This window comes from Fundulus heteroclitus, chromosome 15 (genome assembly GCF_011125445.2).
Source record: "Fundulus heteroclitus isolate FHET01 chromosome 15, MU-UCD_Fhet_4.1, whole genome shotgun sequence".
Taxonomy (NCBI): Eukaryota; Metazoa; Chordata; class Actinopteri; order Cyprinodontiformes; family Fundulidae; genus Fundulus; species Fundulus heteroclitus.
Window position 1 is genome coordinate 22,090,085 of NC_046375.1, and position 21,476 is coordinate 22,111,560.

General features: G+C 44.1%; 1 protein-coding gene across 1 annotated transcript in view; it reads left to right on the plus strand.

The window, feature by feature from the left end:
• LOC105930625 (neurexin-3b) overlaps nucleotides 1–21,476 on the plus strand; it is a gene marked incomplete in the record, with an annotated part of 460,536 nt that overhangs the window by 359,560 nt on the left and 79,500 nt on the right. Inside the window, 1 exon segment of the mRNA XM_036147669.1 lies at nucleotides 21,060–21,231. Coding sequence (XP_036003562.1) covers nucleotides 21,060–21,231 — 172 coding nt within the window.

Consider the following 21,476-nt stretch of genomic DNA (forward strand, 5'->3'; position numbering starts at 1 on the left):
GGGTCATTGTATGCTGTTTGAAGATATTTGCCTTCTGCAGTTCGCTTTTTGCTCCTCGGCTGATCGTCTACTAATCACAGTAGCTCGAACTTTAAAGATTGTTCGCAATCCTATTTCATCAATCAGCAGATTCTCTGTTTATGCCTTCAAAGGGAGTGTGGTGTGCTCTCTGTTAATTTACCTCAGCTTTTTAATGCGCCGGATGCGGTCATGAATTAGAAATGAATGAATGCTAAGCGAATCTTGGACAGTGGACCGGTATCAAGCTGATATGACAGCTCATACACACAGAGATGGCATATGGTGCTCAGTGTGGATCCTGAACCATCACCACGGGAGAAAATTTCTGTCTGTTGCTGCTCTCTGCTAACACATATACCCTCACATACCTTAGATTACTTGTTGGGATGATGTGTGAAGCCAGAGCGTCTTGTAATCCTGTAAAAATGGCTTTCTTTGGACTGCCCTCTCGCCCCTTTTTGGTCCACTCCCTGACCACAGTAGCATGTTTCTGCAGCTATGAAATGGAAATTACGAAAGTGGACAAGCAGGCGACAAATCCACTTTGCCCTCTAACGCAATTTCTTTAATTTGATTTAAATGCCTCGGAAATAAGATCTCGGCTCATATAAGCACTGCAAATTAAGCTTACTTGGTATTGGATTACCAACGCAAATGGGTTTTTAAAGCACTTTCATTATAAATATGTATTAATGTTTAGAGATCTTGTGGCACACTTGCAATCGTGCTGTCCGGTTGCTGTCGACACGTGATTCCATCTAATGAATCAAGTCTAGATTGCTTTAGGTTTGAGGCTCTGTTGTATTCATGCATAACGTCTCATCTTGAAGCAGGAAGGGAAGTTGTTCTTGAGTTTTCGTTAACAAATTCTGCTCCAGCTTGAATGACGTGGCTTGGTTTACATAAGGACTGTATTAAGACCTCACCACTTCTAATTTGTTTATCTGGGACCATTTTGACACTTTAGAAAAATTGAAATGGTTAGTGACAAGCAAAAAATGAACAATCTGTAATGATGCTGAAGTTGGCCCTGCTTCAAAGCTCTGGTGCTGAACCGGGGGCCTGTTCTGTAGTTTCTGATGAGTGTGGACACGTCTGAAAGGCCATGGTGGGTCAAACTCGAGGTGGATAATTGTCAGAGAATAGAGCCTCTTTAAAGCTATAGTTGGTAATCCTGTTCAGCAACACTTTTTATTATACTAGGTAAAATGGTCCTTCCATCCTTGTTAGTCTCCACTTGCTGGCTGCGCATGTGCACTTCTAATGTTTATGTGTCCGGTTAGCTTAGCGGTTAGCTTATTGGTTAGCTTCGGTGTTAGCCGTTCATTGTAGCGCCGCTGCTCTCGCCGTATACTTTCAACATGCCTGAGAGTCACAAGAAGCGAACCGCGTACAAGTTTATGAGAAGAAGAGGAACCAGAGTGGATCTGGGAGATTTTTTTCATGCTATCCCCCTGAAGAGTGGAAGAGCAGGGTAAGACGGTGTTGCGCATTCGCAGTCATTCAAAAAGGGACTCTGGGAAACTTCAGGAAAAATCACTGACCCTAGCTGTAAAACTGGTCTTCGGATTTATAAAAGTGTTATTCTATTTGCAATAAAATAAAATAAATAAATAGCATTTGCTGTGCTCTTTGCTATAGATCCAACTTTTAAGTTAGAGTATAAAATCTATTAAGTATAAAAACTTTAAATTAATATACTTGCCCAACCTAGAATTCATTTTTCTACAGTGATTACATATTGTTGCAAAACACAGACTTTTAGACCCCACCCACCCACCAAGAAATATATATATATATATAAAAAAAAAAGTCATGCTGTCATGTAGACTAAGTAAGATTGTGTATCCTCTTGTACCGGGAGCTGGATATATCATCACACCCTAATATTACAGCTTTTTTAGGAGAAAGGAGGTGCTCAACCAGATGAAAGGTTGAAATAAAAAATAACTGGAAACAATTTATATAGAATTTTATATTTGCATTGCATTGTATATAGTATATTGCATTGTATTTGCTTGGAGAGCAAAGATAAGAATAACAATAATCACAGATTCATTGTCTAGAAATGTCAGTGAAATGATAATCATCTGCTGCCTTGGATCTGATTTTTCTAAAGTTGGATTAGCTGCACAGGTAAGGTCCATATCTCCCAAACTCTCTCATTTATCTCTGTTATGTCCACGTCTTGCAACTGGAGATTCTCTTTATCTCAGTTCTGAACCCTAATCCCTGCTAGTCGAAGCAATTGCAGCGCAAATTGGGTAAATTTAAACGCCGGCATTCTCTGTCTTTGGCGCCACAGTGGAGGGGGGGCGGCAACCCGTGGGCTGGTATGAGTACCACAGAGAGACTTGGAGGATTAGAAACCAAATGAATCCCGAATCAAAATAAAATGAATCTGCTCTACAAAAGAAGAGGCAGAATTAAAGAAAGAGGAGTGAACTAGAAGTGGTGCAGCTGATGCACTTTTTTTCAGTTAATCATTTTTTTCTTTGTCTGTTTCACCTCAGAGCCTCTCTGTCTCTCATCTCATATGCCTTCTTATTTTTCAGAGCTTATCCTCCCTGTGCCGGGTCTCTTTCCACCCCCCCACCCCCTCCTCCTTTTTCTTTTCTTTTTCCACCCGCATCTCTCCCTGACACCTCAGCAGGCGAGGTGAAAGGTAGCGTCTTGATCCAAAGCAGGTTATTCTTTGCTAGAGACCACCCACCCCTCTGCTGTCATGGTTTTCGGGGCAATCCGAAAAGGCTTAGGCGCCAACTTTGGCAACCACCCCCTGCCCGACCTCAATGTAGAGAACAGAGAAAGCCCTTTATTTTCACCTGCATCATCACTTTTGTCTTCCTGTTTTGCCCTCTCACAGAGCGGGGACACATCCAGTGAGGGGTCGCCACGGCAGCCATTAACACAAGCGTCTGGACACCTGTTTTTTTTTTTTTTACGCGCATGAGATGAAGCGCCTTTTCATTTTCGATGCAGCTCGCATGAAAGCGTTAAACAAACAAGGGCTGGATCTAAATGTAAAACGGGAAAACAATTATCGGCCCGTGTGATCTGCTTGGCGGCGTTCGCGCCGGGCCGTTTTGCCAGGGAGAGTGTGCGCTGAATGTAGAGCTGCGTCTCCATCGCTGCCATTAAACCGGTGTCCAACCTTTGCTCAGGGACTAAACACATGTCGATGGCTGCGTCAGACAGGGGGGAGCAGCTGCTCTGCCTCGCAAACGCACCGACGCGCCTCGGACTTTTTCACACTTTGTCACGTTAAAGCTACAAACTTCAATGTGTTTTATTGGGATTTTATGTTAGCACAAAGTAGCACACAGTTATAAAATACAAGGAATCAGAAGATTGGGGGTATGTCTCTCTCTCTTCAACTGAGACTGAATGGATAGCAATTGTCCTGTTTTGCAACAAATTCTGACCAGGACGTAGTTTTGGACTTTGAATCGGCCTTGCGAACACACAGATATGCCTAAACGCATACCTACAGCATTCCATTGTCAATCTAGCAGTACGTTTAGGATCGCTGCCCTCCTAGAAGAGGAATCCCAGCTCCAGTCTCAGGTTTTCTGCAGCCCCTCACTGGGTCCCTTCCCTGTCATTAGCTCTTATCAGCTCTGACCTGCTGTTTCTGCTGAAGAAAAGCATTCCCGCAGCATCATGACGCCACCACTATGTTCCTCTGCGGGGGCCAACAGACTTACTTTTACTCCACATTTTTGTATTTAGCTCGCAGCTGACCGACGGGATCTTCTTCCATGTGTTTCTCACAACGACCGGATTTGTGCGGCGTAAGCCTAATGGATGTCTTGGTGGCAGACTTTTTTCTCCCACTCCCGTGGATCTCCGCAGCTCCTCCAGAGTCGCCACGGCCCTCTTGGCTCCTTCTTTGGTTGAAGTTCTCATCGCCCATCTGTCTCTTTAGGTGGCCGACCATGCCCCCCTGTTGCTTTGCAAATGCATCATACTCTCTTCATGTCTTCACCTGGTTCCCACACTGCAAAAACATAACTTAAAATAAGTAAAATGTTCTTAAAATATGTGTATTTGTCCTTGATTTGAGCAGGTAAATAAGATGGTTTGCCAATGGAACAAGATTTTTTGACCTTAAAATAGGAACAACTCATCTCCATCATCTTATTTCAAGTGCAGAATGTCTACATATCTTATATTAGGGGTCAAAATACTCATTCCATTGGCAAATAATCTTATTTACCTGCTCAAATCAAGGACAAATACACTAACTTTAAGAACTTTTTACTTAATTTTAGATCTGTTTTTGCAGTGCATGGACTGAACAGTGCTTTTTGAGTGATGTAAAGCAGGAAACGTTGCTGTATAAACTTATCCTGCAGTAATGTTTCTCCAAACGTTATGTCTGATCTCTCTGGTTTCTTCTCTGGTTACTGATGAGGTGTGCTCCAGGGTCAGTTGGTTACACTGTATTGCATTTAGCGGGGACCGGAGGAAATGTTTTAGAAAACCAGTTGATAACCGCGTGTACCTCTTTTTGCCATTAAGCTGTCATGCATTCATCTGCGTTCATCTATCACATAATCCCATAGAATACGTTGAAGTCGCTGGTTGTTCAAAATACTAGGAGTGTGAATATATACTTCAGCAAGGCACTGTATATTTCACCTTGTATCGCAAGAAAGAGTCCCAGTAGTGAGAATTCCTCTTTAATTTCATAATTGTATCTCTATCTCCAATCATTGTCTGCTATTTGGCTAATTGGGATGATGTGCAGCTATCTAAAAATGCCCCCCCCCCCATCCTCCTCCTTTCGTCTCAAAGCGCACTTTTGTTTGCATTTACCACCGTATTGGGGTAACGAGTGTGTACAAAATTCAGAGAGCTGCTCTTCAAACAGGCTGAAAATCCTTTGTGTCTATTCAAATAATTTCACCCCGTGACCCTTTGCCGAGCAGCCGCGGCGATGCGTGCGAAAACACAAACGCGCCACAGACGATCCGCTGCATCCATCGTGGCGTATTTTTACCTCTCTTCATTTGTCTCTACTTAAACAGCGCTCTGCTGGAGGAAAAATGTGGCTGGTAGCAGGTTCAAGAATACATTAGCCTGCTGTTCTTTTCAGAAAAATGAGTTAAAGATGGGGGTGGGGGGGGGGTGAAAAAATGCAGAATGAATTGTGTGACCGCTTGATTTATTTTTGCGCCATTTTAATTCTGGGGCTACCAAATGGAAAGTGCTCAAATTCAGCAGCACATTAAATTAAATATGTGCCGAACAGATTCTAATTTGATCACCAAGCTGTTTCAATTTCATTAGCCTGGTCCCTAATGGACTTTCACAGCATATTATTCCATCTCACACAAATCCTATTCATTGGCTTTTTTTTTTTTCCCCCTCCTTAATGAGCCCCATGATGCAGGGGGACCATGGGCTCCAACGCAGCACACTGTGAGGTCACTTTTTCTTTTCTTTTCTTTTTTTCTACAGTCACACTTGAAACAACATTGACCGAATGTGATCACACTTAAGATTTACAAAAGCTGTGATTTTTCACATTCGCTTTACGAAATCAGTGGGAAAGCCTGGAACTGATCACTGGTTATGCCTCGCCGCTAATGGTGAAAAAGGGAGTTTGCGTGGCGGCAGCCAGGCTGATGAAAATTCATGGCTGATGTTTTTACTAGAGTCGTGTGATTTAGCAAAGCGGTAATCATGTAATATGCGTTGCAATTATCACAGCTGCCTGCTCTTCTGACCATAAAAAGAGATGGAACGATACTTTTAGAACCTTTCAGTGGTTTTGTTTCCTAATCTCTTCTCTCTGCTGTGAACCTATACCAACATTATGGCGTGATGTTTACCCAAAAACTCTGCGTAAAGTGTAAAGGGCAGAAACTGGCAGTGCGCTTTTTTATTTCATCTTTGTCATGGTGCTCTTGCATCTGTTGAAGAAAAATTTCTATGGCTTCACTCCACGGGCAACAATACTTACTAAATATAGAGATTATTCTCCCGAGGGGATGGGGAGAAAAGAACATTATGTTGGACACATTAGCTTTGACACAAATAGTTCTTCCGAAAGGACATTGACCCTCAGCAGGCCGCCAAATTAGTTACAGACTGGTTTGACAACACAGCCAGTGTTCGCTTTATCCTGTAAAAACCTTCTGGGTAAAGCTTGTTAGGTGTATGGAAGCAAGGCAGCCTACAAATGTGACACGGACCCAGCGGTTCTGTCCGCAGGAATGGGCCAAAATGCCAAAACTATTGGCGGAACTATTGTCAAAAGCTTGTGGATGGATCTCCATGTATGCAAACATCTGGGGAAAAAGTCTAATTTACTAGCACAGAGCAGCTACAGTATCTTTCCATCCAATTGGTTTGTGAATTTTTAACACATTTTTAAAAATGTGGTAGCAAAAAAAAAAAAAAAATATAAAAGAAAAATTTAAGTGACCATCCACTATTTCGGAGTGATTTAACCAGGCTACTAAAAGCATAATTTCCTCGGAAGTTGACGTTATGCGTGGCTCTAATAAACAGGAAGTAGAGTTTGCAAACCAGCATGGACCACACATCTGAGAAAAATGGAGAGAAGTTGTCAGAAATGTGTTGTAATTGTTCCGTCATGTCAACTAGCATTCGGAGACGTAGAGAAATAAATGCAATTCTATGCGCCTTATGAGAATATTCGGGAGGACGCCAACAGCGGAAACAGGTGATCAGTCACACGAGTGTAAGTGTTCGCTACGTCAGCTCTCATTCGGCAAATGTGTTTCCATCTCCTGTTTTGCGCATTAACTTTTTTTTTTTTTTGGAAAAGCCAACAACCGCCCCCAAAAGGGCACGTTAAAATGTTTTTGCGAAATTGAGGATGTTATATCAAATTTTGCTGTTTCCATCAAGCTTTTCTAATGCGATACTTCAAAATGCGTATAAGAAAACGTTGATAGATGGCTACTAAAATTACTTTTATTATACTTTATATTATACATTTCAGACAGTTTGTTAAACACCAATAAATAATGACAAATGGTGGGGGGGGGGAATGCAGATTCTGCAAATAATCAAAGCTCAAATGTGATTGTGTCATTTTAACTTTGCGTCTCTTTAAAGGCTGCATGAGATGCAGTTCATTCGTTTGACTGAAGAAGCTTCACTGATACAGTGCAGCCCAGAGACATGCGGTAGAATATGGCAGCGTGCGATAATGATCAGTGCACTGTCAGTAGTCCAACTTCCAAAAGCCTGAAAATGATAGCGCGGCGCTGCAGAGGACTCTGCGGTAACGCTGATAAATGTTTTCACCAGGTCGTCCACCATTAGTGTCAGGGCAAGTTACAGCCACGGGAGCGTACAAACAGGAAATAGAGAAAGAGTGGGCGTAAATAATTGATAAGGCTGACCCTGCACGATTCGTTTTTCTGCGGCGGCAGATCAAAGAGCAAGGCTCGACGTTTGACATTGAGCCGAGTGTAGGAGTCGAAGCCGTTCCCTACCACAGCAACGCTGCTGCTTGTGTTTCTATTTAAAACAAAGAAAGGCAGCGGCTCTTTGGCTTTGGTGCCAACTAAATATAGCCGGTGTAGCCAGGCGTTAGCCGGCTGGCTGATGGACTCGCAGGTATTAGCCCAAACAATTACACCAGGAGCGGGTAAAGCCAGGTGGAGGCCATTTTGTTTCTGTCCACTTGATGAAGCTGTTCCCGGCCCTCTCAGGTGTGAAATCCAGCCTGTGTCGGGCTGCCGGCTTCTTTTAGATGTGATCAATATTTCAGAGGCTGCCCGGCCTCTGGGTCGTGTATCCTCACGCGTGGCCTCTCACAACTCTTCTGCTGCTGATTATCCACATCTGAATGAACAGTCGAGCCGGTTTAATCATTTATGACGTTTCACAGTTTTCAGACGGATGTTTATTCGAATTGTGCATTAGCACCCGTAAGTACACAAAGCACGAAGCCCGGAGCCTGCAGGCTCTCCCCTAAACGTGTGAAAGTATAACCGTGTGCGCAATGTTTTATGCACACCTCTCCAAACTGTGCAGCGCTTTTTTTTTTTTTTTTTTTGGTGGTCTTTTCATGTCAGCCGCGCATTTCACGCACCACTGCCGCGCGCACTCGGATGGCCCGTGTGAAACCACCTTATTTATAATGGAAAAATATGTATCTCTCTGCTTTCTCTCTCTTTCAAGCCCCTCGCATTGCTTTTTCTGAAGCGCTGGTGAGAGAGCATCGCTTTCTAGCTGCCTAATTAGACAGAAGCAGTGGTTTCCCTTGAGTTCTGAACGAGCCACTGTGATATCAAGGGAGTATTTATTGGCTCCGAAACACTTCTGCCTTCGCTCTCCGTGAATATGTCCCATGTTTGTCATGTGTGTCAACTATTTTATATACAAATTACTGTCAGAATAGCAAAGTGCTGGGTAAATTGAAAAGAAAATAACACACACACACACACACACACACACACACACACAAACTGCACACAGGAGTTCAACAAGTGCTTTCCTCTAGCCGCCGTGCCGTACCAGCCAGATTCGTGGAGCCTTTAACTAATAGTTCTCATCTGGAGCGACGGATCATCTGCAGCTTTCCACAAATGTTACTTGAATAAGAATAAATTGCGCTGGTGCTATTTACAGGTCCTACGTTCATCCCCGTTTTGTTTTGCTTTCCCGTCGAGTAATTGCTAGGATGTGCTCGGAATTGATTGGAGCAACACTTCCCAGTGTTCGTCTTCTTCGTTTTGTCTCCTAATCGTTTCGAGGACAGCGGCGGATCTCAGTGGAAGACGAGAACAAGATGCAACACCTTCGTTTCTGAGCGCAGAAAACGACTCGTATTGATAACCGCGTTCTATAAAGCTCATTTTGGCGGGGAGCTGTTGGGAAAAGAAACATATTGAAAATCTCTAGGTTTCTGCTCTCACCGAGAAGTTCTCAGAGGGTGAGAAAGTGGCTCCCTTGTGGATCTCCAAACAGCTCAGAAGAATGGATTGATTGCGTGTGATCTGATTCTGGAGCTCACATCCATTATTTGTGGATGAGCTCGGGTGTTTCTCCGGAGTGAGAATATCTCAAGACGAAGTATTATGCTTTGGATGTTATCTGGATATATAATTCACCACCGTAGGGTTTTCTCGGGTTCCCTTTTTAAGTCCATATTGGATATTCAAATTGAAGTAGAAAGTTAAATGGATTCTTTTTATTTTCCACCTCCCTGATCTGATGGGAAGCTTAAAGTACTGTCTCCAGTCCTGAATGACTGTCCTTAACCCATTATGACCTCAAATATCCCTAATCCAAACAAGGAAATGGGCTTCAACCTCTTAAAGCCCTAAAACCGATTATCATATCCATCAAAATTCTTCTGACTAATATGTTTTGGTCAATCGTTTTAAAAGGTTCAGCTCTCTGTCGTGAAATTGCCGTGCCTTGCTAAAGTATCTGCACCCCATTCATTTTTCTAAATGTCTACTTTATTTTAAAAAAAACTAACTTTGATGTATTTTGTCGGGACTTTATGACTTTTCAGTCATAAAGTCAGTTGAATTTGGGTCTAAGAAAGAAAACGCTGCCACAAATCATGCTGTTGCCACCCCCATGCTCCGCTGCGGCCACGCTGTGCAGTGCTAGCTGTAGATGCAGATGTTGTTTAATTATCTTGCTCTTAACGACGCTGCCTGCTCTCTAATGTTCTGTAACGAACCTTTAAATCTCCGCCCGACAGCCGTAGAAAATGACACCCAGGTGGACTCTCCTGTTATTTTTCTGACTTTTCAAGGCGATCGGCTGCACTGGATTTTATTGCCACCGGGGTTCTCCGCTTTTTTACGGCTAAATGGCAAACTGATGAACGGATCCAAAACGCAATCATCGATTCCCTCCTCCTCGTGTCATGTATCGACGGAGGAATCAACCTCATTTGCATGCCGGTGCTGGTGTGCTTTCTTCGTTATATGCTTGTTTTGAAATTGCGTCTCCATGGCAGCCGCCTCTGGATACTATCTTCCACACTCGTTTCGGTGGCCCGTGTTTATTTGGCGGACATGATCTTCTCTGTGTAGGGTAGTAATTCTGACTGTAATTACAGTTTTCGTTTCAACGCCGTTTTCCATTGCGTAACAAATGCGCCAGGCCCTCAGTGATCCCAGGGCCCAGTTCAGCTGTCAGTGAATTCTTTGGATGACACGAAATGATTTGCGCCGAAGGCCAGCCGCAGACACAAACATCCCTCAGAACATTTCTGCCACTTTGCAAATGTCTGACTGTAAACCTCAAGATCAGGTGGCTCAAAAATCCCGGCGACGTCTTCGGAGTTATCTCTGTCAATTACTCAAGATAAATGGCTTTGGCTCAGCGAAGGCCGGGCCCATCAATCCACCGCGTCTCACGTTTGTCGTAGCTTCTGCACCCTATTGATTCTGCCTCCACAGCTTCCTTGATCCACTTCTGATGGCCTCTGACCGCAGAAGCTAACTTGAGCACTGATGTCAGATGAAAAGAGGGGGAATGTAACCTAAACCCCTCGCTTTAGACCTTCCTCCCTCCCTGCTGAGCCTCTGTATAGATTCAGCCCTGTCGTCCTGCTGCAGCTAGCCAGCGGATGGGCCAGGTTTCAATCAGGCTGGGTTGGAATGCGATATTTTTTTTTTTCTGTAGGCTGGAAGCTTCCTCGTTCTCGGTGTTGTCTGTCTCTAGAGTGCTTTCTCTGAGCATTGCTGCATCATATACCTTGCATATACAGAGCTTTTCTGTTACACTTGAATTTTGGAAATCATCGATCAAATAAACAATAAATGTCAGTCAAATACACTTGATGATTTAATTTCTTAAAAGGAGGGGGCGGGGCTAGCCAAACCAACCTTGTCCTATGTGATTATATACATTTTAAATTATAAATAGTTACATTATCCACAGCTAGTTATGATTACTGCTAGGGCTGGAAAACTAAGAACTCACTTAGATAGAACCTGTCTGACAGCAGGAAGTAGGCTAAAAGCAACACGGTATACCCTGGTCTAAGACACGCAACATCAGAAAAGAAACTGGATGGGGTTGCAAAGCAATTTTTGAGGCTTTTTCTCCCCATAATGACAAACGGAGAACAAAGGGTGACAAACCCTTTCCAGGAGTGGCTGGCCAACCCAAATTACTCTAAGAGTTTCTCAGCAATTTATCTCCAGGAGATGACAAAAGAACCCAGAACAACATCTGAAGCCCTGCAGGTCTTGCTCACTTCAATTGAGGTCTGTTTCCATGAATCAACAAGAAAGGACCTGGGTGAAAATGGCATCCATGAGAAAGGTCCATGCCCAAAACCACTGTTGAACAAAAGGAACACAATGGCCCGTCTTACATTTATCAAAAAAAAAAAAAAAAAAAAAACATCTTGATGAGCCTCAAGACTTCTGGGGAAATGTGTTTTGGACTGACAAAATGGGAACATTTTGGATGGTGTAACTCCCATAAGAGCTGGCATAAAACAAACACAGCCTGTAAGAAAATATCTTATAGTGAAAGGGATAGGCGGTGTGGGGGTAACGTGATGGTCCAGAGCAGATATGGTGCTCCAGAACTTGGACAAATTGTCGTAATTAATGGAAACATCAATTCTACTCTCTAGCGGAAAATCCCTGAAAAACGTGCAGCTATGAGTTAATGAACTTTTTCACACTTAATTTATGGTCATGCAGCAGATGGTGATCCAAAGACCACCACTAAGTCCAGGTCTGAAAAAACAAAAAAAAACAAAAGGGAGGTTTTGAAGTGGCCTAGTTAAAGTCTGGACTTAAACTCGATTGAGATGATGCGGCGTGAGCTTATGCAGGCTATCCTTGAAGACCCTCCGATATGGCTGGACTAAAACATTGATCCAAAAGGTTCTCTGACAGCTACCACAAAATATCAGATGGCCAAATCAGCCAATTAGGGTTTTTACACTGGCCCATGTTGGATTGCTGTTTTTTATTCGATAAAATCCTATCCCTCTATTTATGAAGTCAGATCATTTTGGTCTCATATTGCATTTACATTTTTTAGTAGATGATCTGCGGCATGTAAGTGTGACAACAAAGCAAAACCATAAATCTGTACGCCAAAAAACGCACGCAGCACTGTGTGCATTTGTTTTTTTCTACCTTTGCTATCATTGTTTTGTCAGCTTTTTTTTTTTCTTTTTCCCACGCACACAAGCTAAGCGTAGTTATTCAACCCATCTCACCTCCATGAAATGGCTGTCAGATGCATTTATCCGTCTGGGAGCCGGTGGCTTAACAGAAATGACCATTCAGCGAGCCGGGGACGAAGTCTATTGTGAGCAACTCGTCCTCTGTAAAGCAGCTGTCCGCCGAGGGCTGCCATGGCTGTCTGCAGGATCGCCCACCGCCGGCGCTCCTTTGGCTCATTCTCTCTCTCTCTCTCTCTCTCTCTCTCTCTCTCTCTCTCTCTCTCTCTCTCTCTCTCTCGCTCCGGCTCTGCCAGCAGCACTCCGTGTGTCGGAGGCATTGATCGGCCCTGAATTGGACTGCGGCAGGCCTGATTACTGATGTCAGCCTGCGCCAGAGCACATGGGAACGGTGGGGCTCCACGTGCCAACCCCAGAGCTAGATAGAGGACGGGGGGGGGCTACATCTATGAGTCTTTGCGAAGGCATCAAGCCTACACATACTGTATAGTTAAAAAGAACACACATCCACACTGTCAGAAGGATCTGGGCCGCTTTCATGGGTAAAACCAAGTTAGCGTTTTGACTGACGGCAAATAAACCCTGCGGGGGGGCGATGGGGGCCTTTAGCGTATCACACCAGTAATTCCCAGAGCCTCCGCTCTGTAGGGTTATGTCTTTTGAATCATCGAGGCCAGCCGATTGAATGTTTGGACTGCTTCTGCCTTTCTCTTTTTTGTGACACAGGAGGGCATTTTATGACTTTTGCGCATGCGAGTGGGTGGGTTTAGCGTTTGGAAGCGATTCCCGCACGCGTCATTTGTTTACAGCCAGAATAGAGGCCATCATCTTTTCCACTAAGAGAACAATAGCCATTTTTTCCCCTTTTGCTCGGGAGACAATGAAGTGCCTTCCCGCCTGGAGAGCGACAGGCCAATAAAAAACGTAATTGGATCTGTCACTCAAACTCTGCTGCAGTGCTAGGGTGGGCAAGGCAGGTGGGTGGGTGGGTGGCAGTGGAGGTGGCAGAGGCAGCGAGGTGACTGGTCAACGCGCAGACAGAAACAGAGGGAAGACGGAGGGAGGGTGCCATAAAAACACACACACACACACACACACACAGGTGAACACTGCTCTTTCTGCATAGCACTTAGCAGGGGCTGGGAATTCACATTTTCCAGCTACAGGTTTAGTATCCAACGTATAAGTTTTGACTGTTTTCTGGCAACAGTGGAGATTGCAGATGACGACGTTCAAATATAACCGACCGTACACGAACGCCTGAAGCTTCACATGGGCCAGTCCCTTTATTTTGTACTTTACCTGTGACCCTTGGAAGAAAAAACAAACCCTTTTAAAGTTTTCCACAACATGTTTTCTGTTGTTTCTGTTCGCAAAAAAAGTCTACCGGTAGCTCTAGTCAAGGATGCCGATTTAAAAAAAAACAAAAAAAAAAAAAAAAAAAAAAACTACAAGGACACTTCTCTGAGTATGCGTGTTGGATTTATTTTTGGGCGGAAAATGCCGGATGCAACATTGATTCTGACCTATTTCATTTTCTTGGGTAAAAGATTTTAGAATGTACATTTTCTGTGTCATAAAAGTAGATGAAAAAATATATTTTGAGAATTTTGACACAAAGGAATAAAAATAGGTTAAAATGATGGTGCACATTTAATTTAGATTTAGTTTAAACGGTATATGAAATACAAGCAGGAAAAAAGAAATGTACATTTTTATACGATTTGCATCAATATAATTAAATTAAAACATGCAAAACATCATTTCTGGCTTTTGCATGAAACAATTTGCAAAAATGAGCAAGGCTGTAATCCCCCCGCAACCATTCCACTACAATCTTAGTTAAAAACTCCTACTTCTGCGTCAGTATTTCAAGGTTTCCTAATATAACCGGATTCAATTTGTTTGGTAAAGCAGAGCCTGGTACCCATGCAACTCTGCTGCTCGACAACATGAGCCTGGTAGGAAACAAAACACCTTGTTATGCCATAAGCTGGTTGAATATGCTTATTATTATTATTAATTATAATTTGGTATTATAATTTAAAATAATAAATCATTCAACTCAAAATTCCGCTATAACAAATATAGTTCAAATGGTGGTGATGTTAGCTATAAGCTTATAAGTATTTATACCACTAATGTATTAGTTAATTTGCTGTTATGAACTCATTTATGCTGGAATAAATGATCAGGTCGGACTGTTAACCGACCAGGTTTATCCAGCAGGCTATGAGAACCCCAATGTAACTGCAATTAGAGTTTAAATCCTTATTCCTTATCACCATCCAATGATATTGTCTCTGTATTAATATCAGATGTTAACTCCAAAGGAGGTTAGCTCTGATTTCTGAATAACCATGTAACTGTGAATTGGACTGAACACAAAACAATGTCTATTCCGCAGTGGTTGGTTTTATTGAACCAAAAGCAATTCCCTGTTACAGTAATTCTCTGATTCAAACAACTTTGGAATTCTTACTCATTACTAAACTAAAACATGCAAAAATATATATGTAGAAATAAAGAACAAACAAAAATAAACAATGGATTAAAATGAGCGGTTAGCAGATCTTAACTTAACTCAAAGTTGTTTAACACCGCCCTCGAAACACCGGCATTTCACGTATCAGCATTGATAGACAGAACAGCTTCGGGAATCTCACTGGACGCTTTGATGTCTTACACAAAGCTAGTTCAGCTAAGCTCCCTACAGTCCAGATCACGTCACCCTCCCAAGATGGCTGCTACGATGACGTATGAGGGGGGGTCCTAATGACGTAACCACGCTTACGCTGATGGGGTAATGCCTCGCTTCGAGGGGCGCAGCTAACTGGGAGTTTAAGCAAAGCCCGCGACTTGAGCTCGGACAAAAGATTAACTGATAAGAAGAGCGAAAAGAGAGAGGGGGGGGAAAGCAGAGGAAAAGATGAAAATAAATGAAGCAGTAACCCACGGCGGGGTTATTGATGAATCACAAATCAACACAGCAAATCAATTGTAAAATGCATGCACATACAAAGAAAATGTTCAGCAAAATAATTCCAACTTCGTCGTGGAATAAAAGCATTAACCAACACCTACAAAGTTCTACCGCCTGCCCAGGCACTTCTAAACACCCTGTTGGTGAGACAGAAATAAAAGGGGAGACCCCGTTACTTTGAGTTGCCTCGGGGCTGGTCCGGAGCGCTCCGAGTGTGCGGCTTTCTGGACGCGTCTTGACGAGCGCAGTTTTCCGCAGGCTGCAGCGGGACGGGGAAGAAAAAAAAACTCCTTCGTTTCTTCCTCCGGGTTCGGTCGCTTTGTTGGCCAGACAAAGCGGGGTCCTCTTCGATCAGTGGGAGATCCGGCGTCTCTCAGTCTTTTGATCAGAGGGAATTTAAAAGTACTTATTTAAGTCGACCTCCTGTTATAAAACAGGGAATAACCGTTGCGTCGAAAAATCTCGGTCCAGCGAGCAATCGAACACGTGGCGGGGAATCACCCCAACGGGATCAGCTGTGTCTTCTCGGGTTGGCTAACAGCAAGGGAAGAAAGGGAGATTGTCGTATGTGATCGGCTTTTATAGCCATCACCATAGCAACCTTATCTTGATCGGCGGCCATTTTGCCGTGTTGCGTGATGGGAGTTGGTGGCCATTTTGACCACATTGCATGATGGGAGTTGGTGGCCATTTTGACCACATGAGTTGGTGGCCATTTTGACCACATTGCATCATGGGTAACGCAGTCCGTTACGTCCCGAATTGATGCAGTTTTCTGTCACGTCTGAACTGGCACAACAACCTTGACATGAAAGTAAGAAGCTTTTTCTTCTAAATTAAATGACCATATTCAAATTATACCACCAAATTATATGCATATTTTATTCACCGTTTCCATGCACGCTATTGGAGGGCATTTAACATGTAGTGGATCTGACCATTAGGCCATGACACACCCAGGTTAGGCCCAGAGCCTCCCAGTAACGGCTATAAGGCGGTATAATTGTTGTGTTTTGCAGTTTGCACGTACCAAAGCACCGGAGAGGCCGGGGCGACGATCCGCCTTTGTTTGTAGGTATTAGCGGGTCTGTGATGTGGCTTTGATGCAGCCACACGGGAGAGCGACGGCTGCCAGGTCGTCTGAAGGTCACAGCGCATACCCCGGATACCGCCTGCGCTTTTACGTCCACCTCACCCATCAGACCTGTTTTTATTTTTCCCAGTCAGGCCCAAATGTCTTCGTAATATTTCCACGAAACAAAGCATTGGAACACGCGTCTGTCACATTAAATCATCGGCAGATTGTTACCGTCTTGGTCGGGGGAAGCGCGGCGCGTGTGCGTGTCCGCGCCCGCGCTTTCCCTCGCATCTAATCGTGCGTCCCTCTAATGACAAGTGCTCATATTAAGAGCCCATTTACAAGCTCCGTGACAGAGAGGGAAAGTGCACGGCGGAGCATTCGGCTCGTCTGACTTCTTCTCCGAGCGCTCCCTCAGCTTTTAGGAAATGGCTTTCTCGTGTCCACCACGGTCCTTTTCCATTATTAAGCGGGCCGAGCAGAGCTGCGCTGTCGTCCCTCTCCATGTGCTCTCGGTGAAAGCTCACCCCGTGTCTTTTATTTGTAAAAAACATAAAGATGTTTTAACTGTAACTGCAAAGTTAAAAATGAAAAAAGCCCATTTTTGGAAATTAGCTGTACGCGCAGGCCTCGCACTGTCTTGATCTTGAAACGTTATGTCTTGTTGCACTGCACCTTAAATCAAGAGAAAATGTGCTCCTGCCCTCTCAAGCCTAAAAAAAAGATACGCTCAGAAGCAAAAATCAGTTCCCTACTCAAATAAATGAGGTTCCCTTTTTATGGGTTTTATAGGTGCTCTACTTCAGTCTACTATATTGGGTATTGTTAAAGATTAAACAACGTTCCCAGTGCCTGGCTGCTCTTTTACACATTCTGTCAAATTACAATCACAAGTTCAAATGCGCTTAAATAGACTATATATATAAAAAAACCTAAATGCAAGTATTTACCTGCAGAATTCACCAGTAAGTAGGTCCATCTGTGTGTAATTTCATCTCCTTATGAATCCAGTGGAGGCCTCAGAGGTTTGTCGGCGAACATTAGTGAAGAAACAGAATCAAGAAGAGTCAAGAACACTGGAGGCGAGTCAGTGAGAAAAAAATGTAGAACGGTGTTAGCCGCGTCGGCTTATAAAACAAAGTCCTGGAGCTGTCGCCTCCTCCTGAAGCACAGTTTAATCCACACCCAGAGGCAACTGAGAGCTCTGAGGGAGAAGCAAAGATCCACGATTCAGGTGGAAAAAGGTATCAAAAGAACAAGTATTAGTCCAGGGCTCCAAAAAATCTGGCCTCCCTCGAAGAGTGGCAGGTAGAAAGCCGTTACCGAAATAAGGTGTCTCAGTTTGCCACAAGTCATGTGAGGGACCCAGCAGACCTGAGGAAGAAGGAGCTCCGGTCAAACTTGAACGTTCTAGCTTACGTCCAACGTGATCAATATGAAACTGCACACCCACTCACCTCCGCCGAAACAAGGTGGTGGCAGCATCATGCCGCGAGGAAGCCAGTTATGTTGGAAAGGAAAATCTCAGAAGGCTCCAAAATGAATCTTGAAGAGTTCCTCTTGTGTTTGAACGGTCCAGTCAAAGTCCGGACCTCAATCAGAATAAGAATCTGTGGCAAGACCCGGAAGATAAGAGATGCCCAAAAAGTCAGGAAGCTGCAGTTGCATTGAAAGGTTCTTCCACAAAGTTTAGCTGCAAATGCAAGCCACACTTTTCAGATCACTTTGTTTTTTTTCTGGTCTGACGACTCGTACTGATGCGACCTCCGTGTAGGAACGCAGCTCCGGGGAGCGCTGTTAAGGTTGCTTGTCTGGATGAAGTGCTCCCCTGAGGTATGAGGACAGTGTGACTTTTAATCGAGGTCAGCGGGCTCAAGTGGCGTGTCATCAGCTGTTGTGTTGCACCCTTCATGCTGACGGGCGCCTCGTAGGTCCCCGCTCAACATAATCAGGGGCCGGACCTTCGACAGCCAGCCGTGCCGGGTCAGAGTCTCGGCTGATCAATTAGCAATGTGAACGCGCTCCCTTGGTCCGAAGCCTCCTCGTTTTGGATTCGTTATGAGGAACGGCCCCGCTGCTGCCGGCTTCTGAAGAAAGTAATTACACAGAGAGACTCCCTATGGGGGATTAAAACAAATGACAAAGAAAACACGGCTCTTCCTCGCCGCCACTCACTCCCACATGCCCGCGAATACCGAGGCTCTCTCTCAGAAGCAAAACACGCACGTGAAAATTAGCGGGGTCGGAAGGGAGAGGAGTCAGATAATTATAGTCGAAGCCCGCACGACTCCACTGCTTCAGCGCGGAGAGCTAAACATATGTAATGCGCGCGGTCTGTGAGGACGGCGGCTGGAGAAGGCATCTGCCCTGCCAGTTTCATACGGCGACAGGCTGCGGGGAGCATTACTCATCATTACAATCTCTGCTGGCAGCCTGTTTTCATCATATTACGCTGGTATAATGAAGCGTCCTCAGCATCCTCCGTGCAGTTCGCCGCCAACACCAGCCGCAAGCATTCATCCAAGTCGCCTTATTGAACCTTTTACACTTAGTTTGCTGTGTGATTAATTCCTCACTGTACAACAATACATGGAAGTGGGAAAACACGGCCGGGATGCAACTCGAAAGCCCCGTCGAGTCAAACTTGACACTTGTGGTCCATTTTGGTGTTGCTTTTATTAGTGTCGTTCCCTGATTTTTTTTTTTTTTTTTAGACGTTTAAAAGTTCAATTAGGTAACTGGAAGCGCTGCTGGTCCTGTGTTATGGTCTCATGTAGCTGTTCTGGTGATGCCTCAGGTAGCCTGGATCCTATTGGTCCTATGGAATAAAGCGCGTGGCGATAAAAGTGATCAAAGCCGTGTTCGCGATTAGATGGAGAATACGTTTAAAATGCCTTCATGTTGCTTTTGAATAGGAAACCAGTTCTAACCGACACGTGGCAACAAAGGCTTTTCTTCAGCAGGGTTATATTATGCTGTGGCTTACGATGGCTCTTCTGTGTTAATGGAAATCCCCTCGCAATCTGACAATATAATAATACAAATAAATGAATGGAATGAAAACAGAACAATAGAAAACAAATAACAGCATCAAATGTCAAAAATTAAATTAAAAGAAAAGACAAATTATAAAATAAAAAAAAAACACTGAGGAACATAGAAATAGAATACTGAATATGACAATTAAATAAGACCTTCATCCACAACCGTTTGTCAGTCTTTGAGCAAGAATGGAGAGCTGGTTGTTTTACCAGCTGCGTTACCCGAAATCACCCTGCGCTATATTTGTGTTTTAAAAGGACTTCAAGTTTTACTCCCTTTAAATGCTGGGATCTGGGTAATAATCAAACAAATATTGTATCCCAGCAGTCCTTTACAGTTTCTGGATCGCACACACTGATAATGTGATGTGCCATTTGATATATTTTGTGTAGATCTGCTGAACCCATACTCTGCATCCTGATCTTAGCATGTATAAAAACACCCACATAGGCATTCCAGTCTGTAGGTGACGTGTGGTCTCGCAGTTTGAAAAAACTTCCTTCTTTCAACACGTTTTGTGCTCTGGGCCTGGAATGAATTACTTTGACCACATTTTCAAAGCAGCCACAGCTCCCTCTCTCTCCCTTTTAGGACCACCAAGGTTCCCCAATTACGGCACAAATACTTGGATTGTCTTTGGTGGTACTCAAAGGAAATGTTGTTTTCAACTCAAGGCGACCACTAAGCTAAGTGGCTGCTAAAAAAAAAGACGAGTCGCTCAAGCACATTGATCTCAGTTTCCAACAATAACTACTCAAAACGGAGCATGAGAGACGCTTTCTAAGCTAGAAACACATTTATCCCATTTGTGATGTCTGAAACGTTTCCTCGGCATCTAACCCATCCGTTACGGAGCGTTCAGGGGCTGAGGTGTCTTGCTCAGGGACCCGGATCGGCAGCCTGTAGGAGACAGGACGGGAAACTTGCAGCCTTTCTAGGACGCAAGTGCCCTGCCGTAACCCCCTACGCCACCACTCCATCATGTGCAGTGTGAATGCAAATCAAAACTATGTCCTTCAACCGCATAAGCGGCGCCACTGTATTTTTTGAGGGTGACTTTTTCGACAAAAAAGAAAAATGTGGAAAAAGTGCTGTTATGTTAGCCTTTACAGTTGCTGTCGGGTGTTGCGATACCCAGAGACCTTTGTTTTGACTGAGGGGGGTGCTTGTTATAGCCTCGTGAGACCATCCTGATCTCGCGAGCTTTCAAGGTTTCACTCGCAGATCAGTCTGGCTACCTTCCGTTAAAGAAAATTTGGAGCCGTTCACCAAACGAACGTCCAATCAGCGTTGGCTTTGAGGCGGGTTGAGGTGTGACGCAACGAGAAGATCGACAGTTCAGTCTAAAGAACATGGCGGCTTCAGCCGATGAAACTAGCGTTAGCGTGGCTATCGAGCAAGTTTTATCGGAATTACAGAGTATTTCTTTGCTGAGCTAACGAGCCTTTACCTGCAGCAGCAAGAGTAGCTTGGCTTGTGGTTGTGTTTTCGTCGTCGCCCGTAATAGAGTGACGACGAAGCATGTTGACGAGTACGTCATATGCTTCGTTGATCTGATTGGTTTATTTGGCCCGTCTATCACCAACATAGGCCAATCAGCTAACCAGTATTTTCGCCCCTTCCCAAAATTACTTCAACAGAAGGTTTCCAGATGGATATGTGAAGCAAATCTATCTGGCGGCGTCAGGTTATGCTTGTTATAAAAAGCTTGAGAAGCCCTACGGTACGAGGCTAGGCTTCAACTCTTTCTGCTGTCTTCTCTTCTCTTCCAGGAACAAGGCAAAATCGGTGTGACGTTTAACATCGGGACGGTGGACATAAGCGTGAAGGAGTCAAACACTGAGGTAAACGATGGCAAATACCATTTGGTCCGATTCACTAGGAACGGGGGCAACGCGACCTTGCAAGTGGACAACTGGCCGGTCAACGAGCACTTTCCCTCAGGTACAGCCATTCATCATTTGTCATGTAACAAAAAAAAGAAAAAAGAAAAAGAAAGTTCTGTAAGTTTTCAGAATCACTGGACACCATCTATTTTTTCCATTACAAAGGCCACGTAACGACATTTCGGTGAAATACCTTCCAGCCTTGGAGGCAAGCAGTCTCATTAAGCTCATTTGGCGAACTATGACTCAAAATGCATCGGCCCTTTCACACTATCATACCTGACTCTGTGGGGGGGGGGGGGA